The following is an 18,375-nucleotide window of genomic DNA, read 5'->3' as shown; positions in this document are numbered from 1 at the left end:
CATGACAGGAAAAAGGCGTTCACCTACCTTTTTCTTTTCTTCCAGCTTTTAAAATGTTCACATTTCTGTCATAGATCTGGGCTATGCTTTGGACATGATAATTTGTTTTATAACCAAGTTAGGATGTCCTCCCAAAGCATTCAGTGTTCTAGCTCATCAGCTCAGGTGTCAAGGCCAGATGGCAAGAAACTGAGAGGGTAACTTTATTTTGTGTAGGAGGTGCTTGGATATGCTCATTAACTTAAAGCACTTTTAATGCAAAACAGAAAAACATCACCATCATTTACCTATATTTTTATTTAAAATTACAGTGTCTCCTCCAAACCTCACTTTAGTTCTAACTGTAAGGGGCAATATCTTCTTCAAACACCAAGAGAAGAACTTACAGCCTCTGCCTCAGAGGGGTCGTACCAGACGTTGATGTATGGGTGCTGGAGGGCCTCATCTACAGAGATCCTTTTGGATGCGTCAATCACCAGCATTTTGGATAATAAATCCCTCGCCTGACTGGCTGCAAAAATAATGATGTTAATGTACATGTATCTCATAAAGGTTTTAAAATTAGCAATACATTTTAGAAACTTAAAATCATTTATTAAAAAATATATATTTTTTTAAAAATAGATTTTACTATAAAATCAGGTCATACATATGATGAAAAAAATATAAAGACACAGAAAAAAAATAACTAAAACCTTACTTTGTTCCACCACCCAGAAATAACCTTGTGCTATGTTCCATTATAACATGAAAACACACACACACCAATGGGATTAAATATATATATTTATAAAAAGTACCTTTAAGTTTGTTGTGTTCTGAGTCAGCAGGGAACAGCACATCAGGAAAGAGTTTCTCGAAGCTATAGCCAGCGTATTTAGGTCTGTTCTCAACGTAAGTCCTTACTGTTGGTTGTAGTTTCTTCATGAATTCAGGACACGGTGTTCCAAGCTGTTCAATAACTTTATTCCACTGATCAATATCTAATATCAAGGAGCTAAGAAAAATACTCCGTATCTAATGTTCAACACATTAGTCACAGCCATACTCAAATAACAAGAAAATAACAATTATAAAATCCTAAGAAAGAATGTGGCAGTTATAAATCTTGTATCTTACAGCCACCCTGCAAAAGGTGGACAAAAAGGATCAATAAACAAGCACTATTAACCTTATTTAGATAATGTGTGTGTGTCTAATATTGATTTTATCATAAAAATGAAAGCTTAGCCCAGCCAGCGTGGTTCAGTTGGTTGGGCACTGTCCCATGCACCAAGAGGTTGCCAGTTTGATTCCCGGTCAGGGCACATGCCTGGGTTGCAGGCTAGATCCCCAGCAGGGTGTGTGTGCAGGAGGCAGCCAACTGATGTTTCTCTTTCATCTATGTGAGTAGCTCTCTCTCCCTTCTCCCTTCCTGAAAAATCAATAGAAACATATTATAAAAAAATGAAAGCATAAACTAACAAATTCCAAATACAAATGACAAGTGACTCAAAGAAAACGGTAATTACTACCCACAGGGACTCTAAATGTAAACTACACACAATTCTAGAATACAAAATTTGCCTTTTCTTCTGGCTTATCAGAAAATGTGAATTTCATATCCTAGAGGCTAAGAAATATTTCTTATAATCTGTCCTGGCTTTTTAAAAAATTTTCTACACTTAACAGAAAATAAAAATGATGGATTTGATAAAAGTTGCATTTTCTTTTGCCATGCTTTGTCGAGCTTATGTTAATAAAATCTGTTTTAAAGCTCTGAAACCTGTGAAAATGAACCAGTGATTGGTAAGCTGTGAGGTTAGAACTCCCTAGTCTCCTTTCTCCTGTCTTTGCACTCCCAGTCCTCCTGGCAAACTAAGAACAAAAGCTCCTGCTGTAGCCCATGCGCATGGCTTTCCCTGCCTCCTCCTTGAAGTCAACCTCAGTGTTATTGGCTGATAAACATGTAACACATCACTCACTGGTGAGATCCGTATTAAAAGTAGTCAGATGAACAAAAACCATGAATCCAAATCTATTTACACCATAATAAAACTGTTACTGCTGAAGTTCTCAGATGAAAAGATCAATATGTTATGTCAAGAAATGAGACAATAACCCAAAGACACAAAACACAAAGAACATTAATGAAGAAGGGGGGACACACACACACACACAAAAGGATGACCAGAGGCCACAGGCGATTCCAAAACCAGTCAAGTCCTGGGCTCTTCCAGACTTGATCAAGTGCATGCTTATCAGAAACTTTTAACTCAAGCCATGATTTTTGATTTAGATTAAATAAATCAACTCAAAGCCAGCAAGTAATTGTGGATAATTAACTTGAGCAGTTCTCAGAAATAACATATGACACAATCAATAAGTGAGGGAAAGGAAAGTCTATGTCAAATAGTAGGTGGTATTTTGAGAATAGAATAATTTAACAATATTATTAGGGAGAGACAAAATACATCATACTTGACCTAGCTGATGTGCTGTCATACATTTTGACCTTTAGAAACTACATTTTAGGCCAAAGATAAGGATACGATCTGTACCTGGGAACAAAACACCACCTTTGATCATTTCTCCCATGATGCACCCAACTGACCAAATGTCAACTGAAAACAAAATGCAATGACATTAACATAAAGATTTTGGTTAAAAATTAAAAAAAAATTATATAAACATTAAAAGAAATCACACACACCATGTATACTTTAAAATCATAGAAAGCAGTATAAAATAAAGATGAGTGACAGTGAATGTGCTCTAACTACCAGCAGAGACTGTATGTCCTGCTGCCAGATGCAGCCTACGAGCATTTCAGCGTCTCATCTCAACAGGTGTTGAAGTACAACAGCCACAAACTTTGTCTGTTTAAAAACCCCCATGTACGAATGAACCAAACTCATCTTCGTTAGAACATAAGAAATCCACCACCTAACTGATTTCACTGCTGCAGCAGCACAAGGATACAGTCCCTTCCTGGAAAGAGGATTTTGTGGCAAACCATTTCTCCCATAATGCACCCCACAGACCATAAATCCACTATATGTTTGCAGCACAAAAGAAGGAAAAGCAAAGCAAAAGGTCGTTAAAATCAAAGAAGCATAATATGACTGCATTATACAAAAACTACAAAACACCACAAAAAGAAAGAGTGATTTTAATTTTAGCTAATGGAATAATTTAAAACACAAAATATTTTTCAAAAGGCTTTCATTCACAAAAGCACGCGTGAAGTGTGGCCTTTTAACCATATATCTAATTTTAAAGTGAGAGCTATGCACAGAAATCACATGAATAAAACTCCTATACATTCTGTCACTGAAATTTGTTTATAAAATATAAAATAGAACGGAACACAAACTTTGTAAATAAGGTTGAAAAAGTACGAGGTAGCAAAATTAAGAAAATAAAATCCTGACACTATTTTGAGGTTCAACTGTGCATTATGCTCTCTCTTTAAGTCAAATAAAAAAAAAAACATGAGCAGAAATAATCTAGTATGTTAAATATTTAACAGAAAACATATATTTCTATGAATAATTACAGTTAAAACATTAATCTAAAGCCCTTTAGATATTTTCAAACTGATTTCATACATTTATATTTGAGTAAGTGCTTTGCTTATAAGTTTAATCTGAACTGAAAGTCGTTTGTTTCCTTGGCAATGCTGTGCTGCATCTACCCTCCTATTCCGCCAGGAACAAGCGCATGGGGAATGAACAAGTGATCAAGTAAGAAAACTCAGTAAAAACAGTATATATCATGATTTCCAACTAAAGTCTTAAACCCATAAAATTAAACTGCTTCTGATTTAAGATGTTAGGTTTGGCCGAATACCTATGAAAGTTCCCACTTCAATGCTGAAAAAAATCTGCTAGACACAGAAATGGGCAATTTGAGGATCTCCACCTGTTTCATTAAAACTGACAATACACCCTGACATTTTATATCCTTGGGTTTGAAAATAAGATAAAAAGAGGAGAGTAGGTGTTTGCAGTTTAACAGAAGAGGGAAAGACTGAGCAATTTAAAAGGAAAGCCTTAGAACCTTGAATTTGTTTTTTAAGCTTGAAGGTCTAAATTCTTTAAGGGCAAAAGAGGCAGGAATTGATGTTAGAGAGAGATGCACCCTTTACCCATGTTGAAGGGCCTACTTTCTAACACATTCTTATAAGGAGACTTCCAGTTCATCATAGACTTGTAGAAGCTAAACTGGAAATAAATTTTGGAAATCCTTTGGAATTAAAGTTTCTCTAAAATTTAATATTAAAATAAAGGCAAATGCTTTTATATTTATGGCACAATTCAACTTTCAAAGATAAAATTTTAAAGTTAATATTCAGAAATCAGAGAAAATTTTTTCCAGGGTTTTCATTTTTGGTAAAAATAAATTATAATAAATTTTCCCTATATATTTTATAGAGAATGGCGAACTTTCCTTAAATATCCAGGACACAAGTTATGAAGGAAACTTTAAGAAAACACATAAACATATTTTTAAACAGATCTCAAAGCTGCAAGCATGGGAGCAGCTCATGGCCAGTTAAGACTTTTTCAGAACATAAGCCTAAAAATGTAGCTTTAACAGGTCTAATTGCTTAGTCTATTAGGCAGTTTAAATATATTCCACTGTATAATACTTCCCAAAAAGCTTTGCGGTAGCTTGCAATAAAAGGCAAAAAAAGGGGAAAAGTTGTTAAAAGAGGCAATTCTTATGTTTAACCTTGATGGCTAAATGTAGTTATTGTATTAATTAAGCATTACATCTGACTCAGTTTCCCAAACCAAAAAAAAAAAGAAGGGCAGGCAGCAAGGTCATCTACATAATTCTTATCTAAGATAGGAAAGCATGCCAATTCTTTATATGATATTTTTTCTTGGTGCTAATTTCTGGAGAGAGCACTCTCCCCAAATCACATTTATAGGACACTGAGTGACACATTACACAGTTTCTGAGACAATCTAAATGGTTCTACAGCAAAAGCAAAAGCAACCTTCATGTTGGTCACGTGTATCAATCCCATCCCTCCCTCCCAAAAAACCATCCAAAAAACAGTAACAAAACCCCAGTGAATCTAATACTAAAATCTAACTCACTAGATTCTACAGGGTGTTAAGACAATTTTAGGTGGACAGTAAGAAAACAACACAGTCTGCTTATTTAAGAACAAAAGAATAATAGTAAATGTTTAAAGTAGTTGCTTTAATTAGCTCAGAAAAGGAAATTAAGCCAAAATCTCAGTTCAATGCTATCTTTTATAAAAATGAATCAAGATGATTGACTTAATACAGTTTCTTAATTCAAAGGTAACTGCTGCTCCAGATTCCTTGCTAGAAAAAAGTCCAGGCCCTATTCTAGGGAGTATTTTGGATGAAGTTACCACATTAAAAAAGTTATAATTTAAGTCAATAAAGTCCTGTGCAGACTTATTCACCTCCTGAGAGTCAACAAAATTTCTTCTAAAATTAAATATATGTATATGTCCAATTTTTTTTAAATTCATGAGGTACATGCCTGATAATTTTCCTCAACCTTGCTTCTAATGCTGACCTATGTAACTGAACACACCCCACATAATGCTGCCGTTTCTTTAAGGCTGGACACGGCTTTGATGAAACACCCTTTCCTACAAAAGGTCACCTTAATTATCCATCAATTTTGCAGATGGCTTCATCCTAGCTCTTCATGTTTACACTAATTGCTACTACTAGTAACTCTAGTTTCAGGGGGTTGGAAATGGGTACAAAACATCACTAACGGCAAACTAGGATTCCTACAGAAGATAAACTGTCAGTCCACTATATATATACTTCCTTGAGCCCATGTTAGAAATACTCATTTTCAAGTTACAGGAAAGCAAATTTCAGAGGCCATGGAAACAAATTCTTTGTCGAAGGTAGTATTGATGGTTACGTATTTGTATTTAAATAAACAGAAGCCCTAAGTTTTTCCAAACATATATGACAAAATTTATAGTTACTTTCAATCTCTTGATAAAACATTTCTAACAGTGACATATTTAACTAAGCACTTCAGCTTAAATATTAACATAAGATAGCTGATAAAACAACAGTATTTCAAGTAAATGTGTTTGCTGACCGTTTTCTTTGTAGCCCATCCCTAGGATGACTTCAGGTGCTCTGTAGTAGCGAGTCACTACGTAAGGTGTCATCATAAAACTAGTTCCTGCAGTCCTGGCCAGTCCAAAGTCAAGAATCTTCAAAGTGCAGTCTGATTTTACTACTATATTACTTGGCTTTAAGTCCTTCAAGAAATAAAAAAAATAACAATGACTGCTATGACATATACAGATATTTTGCAATTCACAAGTTATCACTTGTAAAACTATTTATGCTAGTAAACACAATTTATGCTAATTGTTTCTCTCACCATAACTGATATTACTGCACAGATTCATCATAACAGGCAAGTTTGAGGAATTAGCTCGATGGTATTTTAATTTATGAATACATACAGTAATTAGAGAATTTAGTAATGTTTTATTTGCTAGAAATTATGATTAGCTGTAATTTTCAATCAAGTGGTATAAAAGCAATTTGGAAAGGCATCTAGAAGCTCACATAAAACTAGTATGGTAAAAGAAAGAATTGTAAGTTAGCATTATAGTCACTTGTATACTAAATTACCAGCATTTAAAAAACTAATTTTAAAGACACAATGAACTTTACATAGATATTACAAATCAACAATGGGCCACTCTATGTCAATCCAAGCAAGTGTCATTTGACATTTCAAACTCGCAGATGTCCAAGTCTAACGGACTGAAATAGTCATTAGCACTCTTTCCACCACTGATTTCCCACCCCAAATCACACAAATTTGTTCATTAAATTTTTGTCTGTTCAGAGGTAGGACTGCATTGTCTTGGAGCCACTAATCTACAAAATTACTTGCTATTAATGCTACTAAATAATGTCTTTGTGAAGAATTTTCCACCTGACCCCAACCTTAAGGAATTCCATGCTATGATTATTAAAAGGAAGGCAGCGGCATAAATAGTCATGGCTTCAAGTTCAACACATTTTGCTTGTTAGCTCCCATGAACCTATTATAAACCAGGATACTAAAGCAAGCAAGCACCTATCCACCACATAAACACATTCCATTACTGGTACTGGCAGCCTGAACGGAAAGCAATGGTTACTTTTTCAGAGTCTCTATCCAGGAAAAACTGTATGTTGTCGTTAGCTTATTTTCATAGGCAATCACAGATGGTTTTAGAAGATATATAACCCAAGGGCTTTATTAAATTAAAAATAAAGATCAACAGGCTTAAGGAAACAGGTGAAAATTTCCATTACTGCTATTCCGTAAATATAATGTTGCCACTATTTCCAAAATACAGTTCCTCAGCAAAATAACACTACATGTTCAAGAATAAAGATTACAAGCTTTATACCATTTCAATGTCTGGTGATGGTTTAAGATCTTTATACTACTGCATTCTCATCTAGAAATAAGATTCGAACTTCAAATACTTTATTTTGGAAAATTAAGAGCAAAATACACTTTAAAAAATAGATTTGTTGGAGAAAAAACTTAAAAAACTGTCCAAAAGCACCTCAAAGAATATTACCTGAAATCTACCCATATATATATATCAATATGTCCCTTTCTACAGATGTTAGACCCACATGAGAAGAACTGAATTTGTATGAATTTGTGGCAGACGCAGTGGAACTAACCTAACAATATTCCCCCTTCTCTCCTGCAGAATTTCTAGCCTCCTCACAATTAGGTAGGTCAGGCAGGTCTAAGGTGACCAGTTCTAGGAAATGGGATGTAAGTGGGAGCAAGCAGAAGGGTATCTTGTTGTCGCTTCCCTGCTTTGGCGACTAGTAACATTCCAGATAGTGGACTCTCTGTCAGTATGGGTTGCCGAGTGTCTAGGTAAAGCAGAGTCCTCACCCATCATGACCTGCATTGGACATGCAAAGTGGGAAATAAACCTTAGTTGTTAAGCCACTGAGAATTCAGGTTTTGTTACATAGCACAGCCTAGTTGTGCCATTGTGACTTATAATTAACATATAGTTGGTCTTTGTCTCAATCACTGAGACAGAGTTCCTAAAAATCTTAGAATTCTCTCTTTTAAAAAAATATATTTATATATATATATATATTTTTTGAGATAAAGAAAGGGAGAGGGAGACAGAAACATTGATCAGCTCTCTCCTGCATCACCCCCCTGACCTGGGATCGAACCCACAACTTGGGTATAAGCCCCAACGGGGAATCAAACTGAGGACACTTTGGTGCACAGGACAACACTCAACCACTAGCCACACCAGCCAGGGCAAGAATTTCAAGTGATAAGAGCAAGAAAGGTGAAAAAAGTGTTTTTGTTATTTATAAAAACTTTTCACTGTCCCTGAGTTTATGTTAATGAAGTGACTTGGAAAGCCCAAAAGGATGGGGGCTGGTTGCCAAGGAAACCAACACTGTGATTTGAGGTTGGAACTTTCAGCCCCACACCTAGACCTCAGCTAGAGATTAAGTTCAATCACCAATGGTCAATGATTTAATCAACATGCCTATGGAGGCAATGAAGACTCAATAAAACCCAAAGGACAGGATTTGGTGAGATTCTGGCTTAGTGAACGTGTGAAGATTTGGGGAGTGGCACACCGACAGAGGGCATGGAAGCTCCACACCCCTCCCCACATACCTTGCCCTATGCATCTCTCCACTTTGCTTTTCCTGAGTAATGTCATTTGTAAAAAAACTGGTAGTCTACTAAGTAAAATGTTTTCCTGAGTTCTGTGACTACCTCTGGCAAATAAACTGAACCTGAGTAGGAAGTCATAGGGACCTCTGAATCAGAGTAACACCTTGGGCAGTCTTATGGGGATGAGCCTTTAACCTGTGGGATCTGATGCTGTCTCCAGGTAGAAAGTGTCAAAACTGAGTTAAATTGCAGGATACCATCGAAGTCCAGACAACCTGAGAGTTGTTTGGTGGGAAAAACTAGCCCATGTGCGCTGCCAGAAGTGGTACTGTAGTGAAGTACACAGAGCACTGCTCTTCCTTCTCACTAGTTTATTTTGGTAACAGAGAATGGTGCCAGGAGTGGGGTGCAATTCTTACATACACACAGGATCACGAGTTAGCAGCTGAACAGCAGGCAGCATGGAAACTAGCATCACAGCTGGAAAAGCGATCCAGGTTATACAGAAGCAATACCTTTGAAGACACTGTGCCCTGCAAGGTCTTGGAAGGCACAGCCCTGCATAATGAAGTTGAAGCTCTAGCCTAGGGGTTGGCAAAGTAAGAAAGTGTTCTGGAACACAGCCACACTCATGGGTGCCTATTGTCTATGGCTATTTTTGTGTTACAACAGCAAAGCTGAGTAGCTATAACACACTGTATCATCTGTAAAGCCTGAAATACTACTGGTCTTGCCTTTACAGAGCAAGTATGCTGGGCCACTCCAGAAGCGATTGAAAAGTAAAACTACAGTGGTGTGTGTTGGTGGCCACTGGATGCATCTGAAAGAACTGAGCACTTTAAAAGTAGAAATGAAAGGGAACAGAGTTTATAATTTCAGGGCCTTGCCATTCTGTGAAAGCTAAAAGCTACTAGACACTTAAGAAAAAGGCAGCGTGTTCAGCAAGTATCTCCTCCTCCTGACCCACCAAGCCTCTTCACCTTACCGATGGGCCTAGTCGGACGACCTGTTCCAGTCAAGGGAAGGGAAGGGAGTGCGCCACACCCCGACTCTGCGGGTGAGCTGTGGGCATGCTCGTGGCGCAGCGTGGCTCCTGCTCTTCCTTCTTTCGCCATGAGGAAAGGGTGAGCCCAGGGGAAGGCACTCCTTAAGACCAGCGATTTTCAAACCTTTCATCTCATGACAAACATAAACTATTAACTAAAATTCTGTAGCACACCAAAAATATATTTTTGGCAGGCCTGACAGAAAAAAAAAAATATAATTTTGATTTCACACTGGACAGCTATCATTGTGTTGGCTGGTGTCATTCTTTTACCTGACAGTCTAAGAGAAAAAGAGGTCAGTGCCCTTGACTAAATAGTCAGGTGTAGCATGTTTTACACACTCTTGTGCTCACCGGGTGAAAATTGCTGGCCTCGACAATGAAACCTCACTGTGGAAAAACCCTGAACTGACCTGAGATCTGGAGCAGTGCTGCACAGCCAACTTGCAGACCTGAGCAAGCAGTAAATGCTGCTTTAAGCCACTGATACCTTGGATTACTTTCTGAAGCATCATTTTCACATAATTCTAAAAATCCTTGACAGAAAGACTTGTAAAATCTTTCAAGTGATGAAACTGCTTCAGACTTGCTAACAGAAGGCTGAAAGCTTAAAGTTAGACATTATGTCCAGCAAGCTAACAAACGTGCTTGGAAAAGAACTGTAATTAAAAAAGATAAAAAGACTCATAAGTTTCTGAGAGTTATACTATCAAAAAAAAACCTTCATAAGTCTGTGGCTGCTCTAGCCTTAAGACTGGTTCTCAATTCAGGGAAATTGTGCCCCCAGGGACATTTGGCACTGTCTAGAGACATTTTTGGTTGTCACAATTGGGGAGTACTACTGGCATCTAGTGGGTAGAGGCCATGAATGCTGCTAATCATTCCACAATGCACAGGACAGTCCCTCAAGAGAATTTATTCACCCAAAATATCAATAGTACCCAGGTTGAGAAGGGCTGCCTTAAATTGACACTTGACCCTCAATCTTATACAGATAGAAAGCTGAGAAGCCCCTAAAGAGAACATATTTTCTAATACCTACTTCAGATATATTCAAGGAGTGGAGCCAGGTACTACAGAGAACAGTGGACAAGGTGTTCCTTGCAGAGATCAGATTCAGGGGCTAATCAAGGAATATTCCTTAACCCCAGGGCAAGAGACACTCGCAATGTCTGACGGAGGGAATTTCAAATTACAAATAAGCAATAACTTCCTTTTTCAATTTCCCAAATGGGACTGTTTATTGTGGTTACCCTGGCCCTGTCTGACCACCACATCTAGGAAATGGGGGCAGGGGAAGGGATGAGGGAGGCCGGATAACTTGGTCATTTTACTTCCAATATTTCTGGACCAAAGGAGCAATGTCTGGGTCTGATGTTGAGATGACATGTATCACTTGGAGCTGAAGGCCTTGAAAGACTGGGACTTTGGGTTATCTTGCCTAAAGAGGGGTTAACTATGGAATAAAGGTGGCACAGGCATTTTTGATAACCAGAAGGACACGGTGGCAGGGACTGGTGCTCAGCACCATGCTGAAGCCTGCTTCCCTGCATTTCCCAGTTCCCCTACTAGGAGGCAGGTCCTTATCACCAGTTCTGATAATGGGCTTAGAGCAGAAGTGATGTGTGTCGTTTCCAGGCCAAAACACAGAAGAGTTGGTGCACAGCTTTCTCTTCCCCCACACAGTGACCAGCAACTATCTAGACAGTAGGGCCCCACACTGAGCTTGGGTCTCTGAGAGACTCTGGGGAACCCTCCGGCTTTCACTGAACCCCTAAAGGAGGAAAGTTCAGGTGATTTTACCAAGTGAGCAACCTCAGACCAGCAGAGATATCAGCTTAGGGTGAGGGGAATTTGAATGAGTAGTAGAGCAGAGAGGTGACTCAACTGTGGCCTCAAGACCAACTACGGAAGTGGGTACAGTAGTTATCCCGTTGAACTTCTTGTAAGTTACTTAACAGACATCAACGAAATCAAGGAGGAACAGTTTCCAGAACTTGCTGTATGAAGAAAGTGGGAACAATAGCACCAGGGGCGGCCTACAGTGGTGCTATGATGCGAGTTCTGATTCCCGGTGCAGGATGAGGCCCTCACTCTCCCTGCTGTGCTGGCTGCTGACAGTTTCAGCAAGTCTCTCCCCAGGAACTGCCCTCGGCAAGAGTGCCTCATTTCCCAAGGCCATGACGCTCCACAGGACAAAGGTCCAGCTGAGCTACCAGCGGAGGCCTCTGGAGTGACTGCATGCAATTCACTTTTCCCCTCTGCACTTATACTTCCTTACTCCCCTCACAGGCCCCAGGATGAATTTTATTAGTTCAAACTCATTACACAAGTTCTCTGCAGCTGTACTTTCTTTTTAACACTGTGTCTGTCCACGCTGAGGGGTATGCTATAATACCTCAGCGTGTCCTAGTATCTGTGTGGTTATTTTGTTCTTTACAACTGAAGCTTTGTAAACTGCAACTCTACTCCATGGCAAGTTTCCTGACAGTTATTTATTCAAGTGTGTGATACCCTCCATCCTTATAAGTGACTCTCTTCCCCATCATACTCAACTTCACCTGATTAACAATTATTCTTGTTTTGTTTTATACATTTTAGCGGGTGGAGGGAGAGAGAGGTTGAGAAAGAGAAAGACCACTTTGTTGCTCCACTTACTTGTGCTCTCATTGGTTGATTCCTGTATGTGCCCTGGCCCAGGATCGAACCCGTGACCTTGGTGTAGCGAGACAATGCTCTAATCAACTGAGCTTCCTGGCCAGTGCTCTTTTTTTTAAAAAAAAAATTATTTTATTTAATCTATTGGGGTGACATTGGTTAATAAAACTATACAGGTTTCAAGTGTACAACTCTATAACACATCATCTGCACACTGCATCGTGCACCCACCACCCGAGGTCAAGTCTTTTTCGGCCGTCATTTATTCTCCCTTTGCCCTCTGCCACTGCCCCCCATACCCTTTCCCTCTGGCTACCACCATACTGTGGTCTGGTCTCTGTGTCTTTTCCTTCTAATCCCTCACCTTTTTCTCTCAGCCCTCCAACCACACTCCCCTCTGACAGCTGTCAGTCTCTTTCATCCCTGGGTTCAGGTTTGCATTCTGCCAGCACACCTTTGCTTTCAGCCTTTGGAAGTTAGCTACAAATGTTTTTGTTACAGAAACATATAGCTGTTGGTTTTGTGTGTGCGTGTCATAATTTGATATTTTTTCATTAAGAGGTTAAAGTTATATATCGGCCTTCTATAATTTAACGTTTCCTTTTTATGCTTCTTGCTGTTTCTTTTTTTAAAATCTTCTATCACTTGATCTGTGATTTCTGTTCTAATCACCTGTTACCTCTATTAATCCAAATATTTTCCACTTGGAAGATTTTACTTAACTAAAATCAAATTAGCTTCCATGATGGTGGATTACTGTCCTGATCCACAGGACAAAAGAAACAAACAAAAACAACACTCAGAAGTTTAACTCATTTGCTCTATCTCACATAATATATGAGGATGGGTTGAGGAAGATATATTCTTCCATTTAAAGTTTATCTTACGTCATGTAAAGAAGGCATTAGACATAATATTATAGCAGTTGCATATATAATATACAAAGCAATCAGTTAGAACGATAGCTAAGGATAAGCATGAATATTTCAGATATATAATTGTCTTAAAATAGTTAATTTGAGCACAAATATACGTATTTATTATATGAGTTAGGTTATTTGTTACAAGGTAGCTCAGAAGGAAGATATAATTCCACTGAATTAAAAACATATGTCCACACAAAAACTTGTATACAAATGTTCATGTCAGCATTACTTATAACAGGCAAAAAAATGGTAACAGTCCAAATGTCCATCAAGTGGTGAACTGATAAACACATGTGGTATAACCGTATAGTGAAATATTTGGCACTAAAAAGAAATGAAGTACTGATACATGATATGTACATGGATGAACCTTGAAAACATTATACTAAATAAAAGAAGTGAGCCATAAAAGACCCCATACATATAATTCAATTTACAGTTGAACCTTGAAGCACACGGGTTGGATATGCAGAGGTCCACTTATATGTGAACTTTTTTCAATAAATACTGTAAATGTACTTTCTTCCTTATGATTTTCTTAATAATATTTTCTTTTCTCTAGTTTTTTTTTTTTTTTAAATATATCTTTATTGATTTCAGAGAGAGGAAAGGAGATGGAGAGAGAGAGATAGAAACATCAATGATGAGAGAGTCATTGATCGAGCCCACAACCCGGGCATGTGCCCTGACTGGGAATCAAACCCTGATCGCCTGGATCCTAGGTCGATGCTCAACCGCTGAGCCACGCCCGGCCGGGCTAGCTTTCTTTATTGTATGAATACAGCATACAATACATATAACATACAAAATATGTGTTAATCAACTGTTTATGTTATTGGTAAGGCTTCTGGTCAACAGTAGGCTATTTGTAGTCAAGTTTAGGGGAGTGAAAAGTTATAGATAGATGGTGGACACAAAAGGCAATATACAGATGATGTATCATAGAACTGTACACTTGAAACCTATGAAATTTTATTAACCAATGTCACCCCAATAAATTTAATTAAAGCAGTAAAAAAAAATTTATATGTACATTTTTTACTGCATTGGGGGTGGTCAGTGTCCCTAACTCCCATGTTGTTCAAGGGTCAACTATGTATGAAATGTCCAGAACAGGCAAATATATGGAGACAGAAAGTAGATTAGTGGTTGCTTAGGGCTGAGGGGGTGAAGGTGACAAGGAAGAATGAGAATTGAAGGCTAATGGGTGCACAGTTTCTTTAAGGAGGGCAAAAATGTTCTACTATTAGATTCTGATGATGGTTGCATAACTTCTGAATATAATAAAAAGTGAACTATACACTTAAGTGGGTAAATTGTATGGCATGTGAGTATATTATATCTCAGTAAAGCAGTTAAAAACATAGGCTACAAAGATATAAAATGCTTCTGAATGTATATATGTAAGAAACAACTCTGGTGAATACTCAATTTTATGTAACCGTTAAGGATAGCACATATTTTATTTACTGCTTAATTTTAGAGCAAAAATAACCTTATAGTACCCCATATAAATCAGCAAAATACAACGCTCCAAGAATGTGATGAAAGGCTGTGATATCAGCAAAAATGGTCGAGTACGCAACTCCACAGAAACACTAGAAGCGGAGGAAAAATGATCTAAGTAAACTTTTTCAGAAATCTGGAAAATGGTCAAAGGTTTATAACCAAGTGAATGCAGAATTAAGAAAGAGGCAAGTCAACAAAGATAGAAAAGATTTGTGATGCTCTTATTAGAACTTGTGCTACCCACCCCCTGGCTGGGTGGGGCATCTTCAAGAAAGCAGCCCACATGCTGCTCAGAGTGGGAGCCAGGTCCTAGGCTACAGAGAGGGTATGTACTGAAAACATGTAAGGCAAATTAACAACCCACTTTGGGATAAAACATTAAAGTGGAAGGAAACAAGACGTGGAATATCATCACATAGTATTCCATAATGGGAGTCCCAAAATGAGGGAGAAAAGGGGGCAGAAAAAATATTTTAAAAAATGACTAAAAACTTTCAAATGAAACACATAAACCTACACTGTGCATAAATCGAAACTGTGCAACAAGCTACAGAAAGGATAAAAGCAAAACATCTGCACCGAGACTCATCAAACTGCTGAAAGACAAAGACAAAACAAAGAATTTTGAGAGCGTCAAGAGAGAAGCAACCTGTCACTTATAAGAGATAGATCCTCAATGATATCAACAGCTAATTTCTCAATAACAACAACAAAATCACGGAGGCCAAAAGGTGATGAAATAATACGTTTAAAGTGCTGAAAGAAAAAAAAAAAGCCAAACAAAAATTCTAAATCCAGCAAAATTAAAAGTGAAGAAATTAAGACATTTTGAGATAAAGGAAAGCTAAGGGAATCTGTCGCTAGGACACGTCTATAAGAAGTGCTAGCCCGGCCGGGCATGGCTCAGCGGTTGAGCGTCGACCTAGGATCCAGGCGATTGGGGTTCGATTCCAGGTCAGGGCACATGCCCGGGTTGCGGGCTCGATCAATGACTCTCTCATCATTGATGTTTCTGTCTCTCTCTCTCCCACTCCTTTCCTCTCTCTGAAATCAATAAAGATATATTTTAAAAAAAAAAGAAGTGCTAAAGAGTCCTTCAGGTAGAAATAAAGGAACAGTAGACAGTTACTTGAAGTCAAATGAAGAGATAAAGAATTCTGGTAAAGGTAATTATATACGTACATAAAAAGGCCAGCTGTATTCCCCCCTCCGCCCCCAATATAATTTAAAAGACAAATGCAGTAAACAGGAAGTAAAAACCTATCTTGATGGGTACACAGTATATAAATATGTAATTCATGACAATACAAAGGGGAAAGGAGAGACTGCATAGGAGTAGAGTTTTTGTATGTTACTAAAGTTACGGCAGTAAGAATTCAAAATAGGTTGATATAAACTGAAGGTTAAACTGTAAGAGGTTAAACTGTAATCCCCAAGATAACCTTTAAGACTGAACATATACAGAAAAGGAAAATAGAAAAAAATAAAATGATACACAGCAAAAAAAGTAATTAAACACACAAAAAAGGAGTAATAAAAAAGGTTGAGGAACAAAAAGATATGACATACAGAAAACAAATAGCACAGTGGCCAAAGTAACTTCTTTCTTATCAGTAATTACATTATATCCAGATGCAATAAACTCTCCAACTAAAGCCAGAGAAGGGCAGGAGGGATAAAAGATGATCCTGCAGGCTACCTACAAGAGACTCCCTTTAACTTCAAAGGCACAAAAAGATTGAAAGTGAAAGAACGAAAAAATACTATGCTTCATTCAAATAGAAATCGAAAGATAGGTGGGATAGCTATTCTAATATAAAAAAAAATAGACTAAGTCAAAAATTGATACATGGGGCAGAGGAGGACAATACACACTGATAAAAGGATCAATCCATCAAGAATGTATGTACAGGCACCTAACAAAGCCCCAAAATACATGAAGCAAAAACTGACATAACTGAAGGAAGAAATAGACAGTTAAACATTAGGTGAAGAGTTCTATACCTTCCTTTCATTAATGGGCAAAACAATTAGAAGATCAGTAAGAAAATAAGAACGTGAACAACACTATGAACCAACTAGACATAACTGACATATGTAAAATAATCTCTCCAAAACAGCAGAATACATATTTTTCTCAAGTGCATATGGAACATTCTTCAGGATAGACCATATGTTAGGTCACAGGACAAACCTCAATAAATTAAAAAAAAAAAAGAAATCATACAAAGTATCTTCTCTAACCACAATGGAATGAAGCTAGAAATCAAGAAGAAGGACATCATGAGAAAAAAACCTACACAGCAATATCACTTATGAACACAGATGTAAAAATTCTCAGCAAAATACTAGCAAAATAATCTCAACAGCATATTAAAAGGATTACACATTATGACCAAGTAGGATTTGATCCCAGGAATGCAAGGGTTGTTCAATATGCAAAAATGAATCAATTTAATATACTACATTAACTGAATCAAGGAAAACCAAACACGATCGCCTCAACTGATGCAGAAATGCATTTAACAAAACCCAACATTTTTTCATATTAAAAACACTTAAACTAGGAGTAGAAGGTATATGGTAAAAAATTAATCTTAATGTAAAGAGAGGCCTGGCTTTTGCCTGTTATAGGTGACCTCTAGACCCCTGGAATGTCCTGATAGCAGTGTCTCTGTTTGCCTGGGGTTTTGGCCACAGGACAGTCTAACAATGTGAGAGACTAAAGGTATTAATGTAAACCTTAGGAAAGCGTTGGAGACTAAAGGTCAGCCAACAGGAAGGCAGTGTGTGATTGAGTAACAAGAAAAATTCTGGATACCAAAAGCTTGGGTGGGCTTTCCTGGCGGACAATACTCTGTACTTCTAAACTTTATGAGGAGAGAATGACTGACTGAAATCTCCACATCTGGACCTCAGATTCTGCCCAAGGCATCACCTCCTTTGGTTGGTTCTAATTTGTATTCTTTTGCTATAACAACAGAGTAATCAAAAGTATAGTGCTTTCTGGAGCTCTGTGAGTCATTCTCATGAATTATTCAAACTGAGAGTAGTTTTGGGGACCCCAAATTTGCAGCCAGCTGATCTTAAGTGGGAGTAGTCCTGGGAACCTAGTGGTTGGGTCTATACCCTCTGACTGTACAATGTGACTAACTCCAATGAAAAATGAACTTCTTCAAATAGATAAAGGGTATTTATGAAGACCTCTCAGCTAATATCATACTTAATGGTGAAAGACTGGAAGCCTTTCTCCCAAGATCAAAAACAGGACAGAGATTCCCATTTCGGCCACTTCTACTCCATACTGTACTAAAGTTTTAGCCAGAGCAACTAAGCAAAACAAAAACAAAAACAACACAAAACAACAAAAACAAATTGGAAAGAAACAAGTCCAATTGTGTAAATGAGATCATCTTAAAAAGAGAAAATTGTAAAAAAAAAAAAAAAATTCCCTAACCATATCAGAACAAATTAAACGAAGTTGCATGATATAACATCAATACACAAAGATCAGTTGTATTTCTATACACTAGCAAAGAACAAACTAAAAGGAAA

At 37.7% G+C, this 18,375-nt stretch overlaps 1 protein-coding gene across 4 annotated transcripts in view; it reads right to left on the bottom strand.

The window, feature by feature from the left end:
• Positions 1 to 18,375, bottom strand: part of MAPK8 (mitogen-activated protein kinase 8) — a 120,442-nt gene that overhangs the window by 13,668 nt on the left and 88,399 nt on the right. For 2 of the 4 annotated variants that reach the window (XM_081158699.1, XM_081158697.1), the window contains exons 6-9: positions 6,094 to 6,259; positions 2,962 to 3,033; positions 801 to 983; positions 387 to 511 (exon numbers count right to left, since the gene is read on the bottom strand). In XM_081158699.1, the coding sequence (XP_081014825.1) occupies positions 387 to 511; positions 801 to 983; positions 2,962 to 3,033; positions 6,094 to 6,259 (546 nt within the window). Of the gene's footprint in view, positions 1 to 386; positions 512 to 800; positions 984 to 2,531; positions 2,604 to 2,961; positions 3,034 to 6,093; positions 6,260 to 18,375 lie in introns of all 4 variants that reach the window. The other 2 variants (XM_081158698.1, XM_081158696.1) reach the window with 1 other exon arrangement.

This window comes from Miniopterus schreibersii (genome assembly GCF_964146895.1).
Source record: "Miniopterus schreibersii genome assembly, chromosome: 14".
NCBI lineage: Eukaryota > Metazoa > Chordata > Mammalia > Chiroptera > Miniopteridae > Miniopterus > Miniopterus schreibersii.
The sequence above is the reverse complement of the archived record's forward strand: the minus strand, read 5'-3'. Positions and strand labels throughout refer to the sequence as shown.